The sequence below is a fragment of the Parasteatoda tepidariorum genome, chromosome X2, assembly GCF_043381705.1.
Source record: "Parasteatoda tepidariorum isolate YZ-2023 chromosome X2, CAS_Ptep_4.0, whole genome shotgun sequence".
Classification (NCBI taxonomy): domain Eukaryota; kingdom Metazoa; phylum Arthropoda; class Arachnida; order Araneae; family Theridiidae; genus Parasteatoda; species Parasteatoda tepidariorum.
The window spans coordinates 14166762-14171188 of NC_092215.1; the positions used below are offsets into that span (position 1 = coordinate 14166762).

At 32.6% G+C, this 4427-nt stretch overlaps 1 protein-coding gene across 1 annotated transcript; it reads right to left on the reverse strand.

The window, feature by feature from the left end:
* Window positions 1–3167: 3167 nt before the first annotated feature.
* LOC139427272 (uncharacterized) lies at window positions 3168–4130 on the reverse strand. Its single transcript, XM_071188331.1, has one exon. The coding sequence runs from the start codon at window positions 4128–4130 to the stop codon at window positions 3168–3170; it is 963 nt and encodes a 320-aa protein (XP_071044432.1).
* Between the last annotated feature and the right edge of the window lie 297 nt (window positions 4131–4427).

Here is a 4427-nt window from a genome sequence, read left to right on the forward strand (position 1 = left end):
TATTATGACTACAGGATAATTCTTTATTATTGGTGTTAAAGCTCCAAACGCAAAAACTGACAACTTTTCATTTCGAATAGGTTTTAATTTTAAGGATTCCGCTAAGCTATCTAAAATGAAGCATTTTTCACTTCCTTGATCGAGAATCAGTCTCGTTACTTCAGTTTTGTTTTCATTACAAGCCAAAACTGTACACGTTTGTAGCAAAGTACTTTTTGAAACAGAAATATTACTATGAGAAATTAAAGCGTTAGAGTTAACATTTGATACTGACGCTTCATTATTTGAATGGGAAACAATTGATATATTTTCAGATACATTTTGTTCCGGACATTTTTTTTCAAAATTTACTTTTTCTTCATTATATTTTAAGCAAACAGATTCGTGATGATTTCTCCCATTACATTTAGCGCATGCATTTTTATCTCTACAAAATCTGCTAGTATGAAATTTTTTGAAACATTTAAAACAACGATTATTTTCTTTTAGTACCGCAATTTTTTCTACTGGTTTTTTATAGCATTTAATAGAGTCATGAGATTTATTGCAGAAGATGCATGACTGTCTCGTAACTGTAGTAAATGCACTCGCCGTGGGTGTATTTCTGTTATTGTATTTTTTATTTACTGTTTTGGGATAACTTTGATTATAATTTATTTCATTTCTTTCATTTCCTCCACACGCAAAAGAAGTGCTTTCACGACATTCAACTTCTTTTTTTAAGAACACGAGGAATTTAGAGATATCGATATCCCCTTCATCTCTTTGTCTATTAAATTCCAAAATTAAATCGTGCGGTAAAATCTTTTGCAAAATATGCATTAACAAATGTCCGAAGGAGTTTGATGTAACTTTTATTGCTTCTAAATTTCTTATTGAAATTTCTAGCTCATCATATATTTTACGCAAAGCTTTTATATTTGAACTACTTTTAACTTCTTCTAAACTTAATATTTTATTCATAAATGCATTTATAATTATATCTCTCTTTCCGAATCTATCTTTAAGAATTTTTATACAATTGTCGTAATTAGCGTTGGATAATTCGAAACCGGAAACAACGTTAGCAGCTTGTCCAGTTAAATAGGACTTGAGGTACGAAAACTTCTCTTCCTTTGAAATACATTCATTTTTGTCTATTGAGCAGGAAAAACTATTCCAAAAGCTATTCCATTGTTTTGGATCACCTGAAAACGGTTCTATAACAAGTTTCGGTAATTTAATTGAACATTGATTTTTTAAATTTTCACTTAAAGATGTGTCTAAACTTCTATCATGTGGTTCATTTAAGGTTGGATTTACTTTACATTTAGTTTCTAGATACCGCAATATTCTTTTTGAATATTTTAAACACTTTGTTTTATATTCTTCATTGTTTGTCACTTCTTTTTCAACCTGTTCGAGGGTTAGAGAACTTTCGATTACGGAATCAAGTTGTTTTAATTCGCTGGATTTTTCAATTAAATTCTCGTAGTCGTCTCTAAGATCCTGCTCATCAATTTCGTCCGCTGATTTTAATTTCGCATCAATTTGATTAATTAACTGCATAGTAAGTTTCCTTACAGTTGTTCTCTTTGCCTTCGCGATTTCAATTGCAGACATTGTTTAACATTGTTATAACAGAAATTCACCCACTATATATATATACAAAATTACGAATGATGAAAAAATAATTAAAGCCTACCTTTTATTTCTTGAAGTATTTGGGCATGATATGTTTATCCAAGCTGAATTTTGCCTTGAGCACCATGAAAAAAGATTTAACTAAGCACAGATCGGTGGTTCAAATTAATTAACTAAACACATTATTTTAAAACAAAACAAACTTTAATAGATTATGATATGAAGATACGAAGATAGTCAGTATTATAAGGGCTGACATTTCCCTTCAACATTCATCTAATCAAATCAAAATTATAATGACACACAAAGAAAAATATGTAATTAAATTAATAGGAGAGCGCCATCTCGTGGCATTCCGTGACAATCCTAAAAGAAAAAAAACGCAGAGGAATCAGAAAAACAGAATCAAAATTTTAAAAAAAAGAGAAAAAAAAACTGTCTTCTTTATAAAATAATCACCTGCTTTTATTAACAAATAATTATATGCTCAAATTAATAAACAATCTTCTCCTTTTATTTTATTTTTTTATTTGAAGACTATTTTTAAGGAAAGCAGATGTGATTGCACATCAAGAAAAACTTGCTGAAACAATCCAAAATTTTGATCTTATAAGCGATAATGTAGTTTTGGCACCTGCATGAAAATAAAGAATATGAACATAATTAATCAGTAAAATTATGTTTGGTAGGCAGAACCATTGGATGTTTTTGAGATTCACTTAAGTCACTGTTTTGAAGTCTGACACCATCTTTAAGAATTTCATTTTGATCTAGAAAGGGACACAGATCTAAAAGTTTACTATTGTTAGGTATTGGTAAGCCTTTTTCCAAACACTGAATTTCAGTCACAAATGAAGTACGTTGAACGTATCTCACAACACACAATAAAGTTTGGGAAAGTTCACTTGTTGTCAATGTTCCACGGGTAAGATGCAATGGATTCAAAGAATTATGCAAGAATCTCTTGCACCAAGCCTCAATTCTTAAGATTTTCATGTAAGAAGAGCATTGATTAATGACACTTAGAGGCTCAAATGTGTTAATTAGGGCCCAAATTTCACTAATTACTGGTGGTTTTAATTCTCGAAGAAACAGTTCATCAGACTCTACAGATATATTATCTGTGCAATCATCTACTGACGATTGCCGTAGAAATAGGGGGCCACTCCACCACAAGTCACATGTTTTAAGTTTCAATGGATCGATACCTCCGGAAACAAGGTCGGCAGGGTTCTGTTTTGAAGCAACATGAAGTCTTTATGTCTCTACACTCTTTTCTCATCCACGCCAGAATGATGGTACTATCTGTCCAGTAACAAGTTTTAGAAACCTCTAGCTGCAGGGCACTTAGTACTTTCCTCATTAGTTTCACTAACAGAACTGCTGCGCTGACCTCTAGTCTAGGTATTGAGACACACTTCAGAAGAGCTACTCTGGATTTACTGATAAGTAGCTTTGTTTCTGAGTCACTAAGAGGTTGATAGATTTAGAATAGATTATTGCACCATAAGCCATTTCTAAGGCATCGGAAAATCCATGTAATTCTACGATGAGAAATTGTTCACTGAGAAACCATCTTGGGACACTGAGTTCACTGCACTCAAGGAATTAAGAAAACTGTGCCATTCGGAGTTTTCTTTAACTGGAAGAGCATTACACCAATCATATTTTAATAACCACAGTTTTTGTAAAAACACTTTAGCTCTAGTTATGATTGGTCCCAACAAACCAAGAGGATCAAAAATTTGTGCGATTTGAGAAAGCACCGTTCGTTTAGTAAAAACCTCACTTTGGTCAATAATTACATTAAATCCAAAACTGCCTTGTTGTGGTTTCCAAAGTACACCTAATGTTTTAGTTTCATTAGTAAATGAGTAACTCGATTCATTAGTTTCCTCACAGAGAAGGAATTTGTTATTAGCTGACCATTTATGAAGCTCCATTCCTCCCTTTTCTAACAACGATATAAGCTGTTGTTGAATGTCTCCTTGATTTAAACTCTCTGCACCGGAGACTATATCATCCATATATCCATATATAACATCATGTAACAGCACAGTTGATGCTAATGGAAAGTCTCTTCCTTCATCTCTGGCTAACTGCTGCACTGTCTTAGTTGCCAAAAAGGGAGCACTTCTTGTGCCATAGATAACAGTACACAGTTTATACACTTTCACTGGATCATTAATCTCTGTCTTAAATAAAATTCTCAATAAATCTCTTTGGCTATGATCCACAAGTATCATGCGATAAATCTTTTTGATGTCAGCAACAAAGGCAAATTGATGTTTTCTAAACCTAAGCATGATGCACAATAAGTCATCCTGAATTATACCTCTGTTGTACTGTAAACAATTTAATGATTTTCCAGTAGAAGTTAATGCACTTGCGTTAAACACAACTCCCAAAGGGGTACTTTTGGATTCATGTCTAAACACGCAATGATGAGGAATATAATACTGCACATCTGGTTCTTCAAACTCTTGTACTTCCTCCATATGACCCATATTTAAATACTCTAGCATAAATGCTTTGCAAAGTTCTCAAAATTGAGGTTCTCTAGCAAAGCGATTCCATAACGAATTCAAACACTTTACAGCTTTTTTCTTAGATTCACCCAGACACGACGGATCTTCTCTAAAGGGCATTCTCTAAAGGGCACTCTCAGTTCTTGAATAATTTTCAAGAAAATGCTCTTCACAAATTTCAGCTTCTCTCTCTACATTTTCTAGTTCCCAAGAAGTTTTTAATGTTTTTTCTAACTCAAAATTATCTGTAACGAGCCCATAATATATTTTATTTTC

Bases quoted from the DNA above. Each gene is read 5' to 3' on its own strand.
- LOC139427272 (XM_071188331.1), bottom strand. From the start codon at position 4,130: ATGGGTCATATGGAGGAAGTACAAGAGTTTGAAGAACCAGATGTGCAG.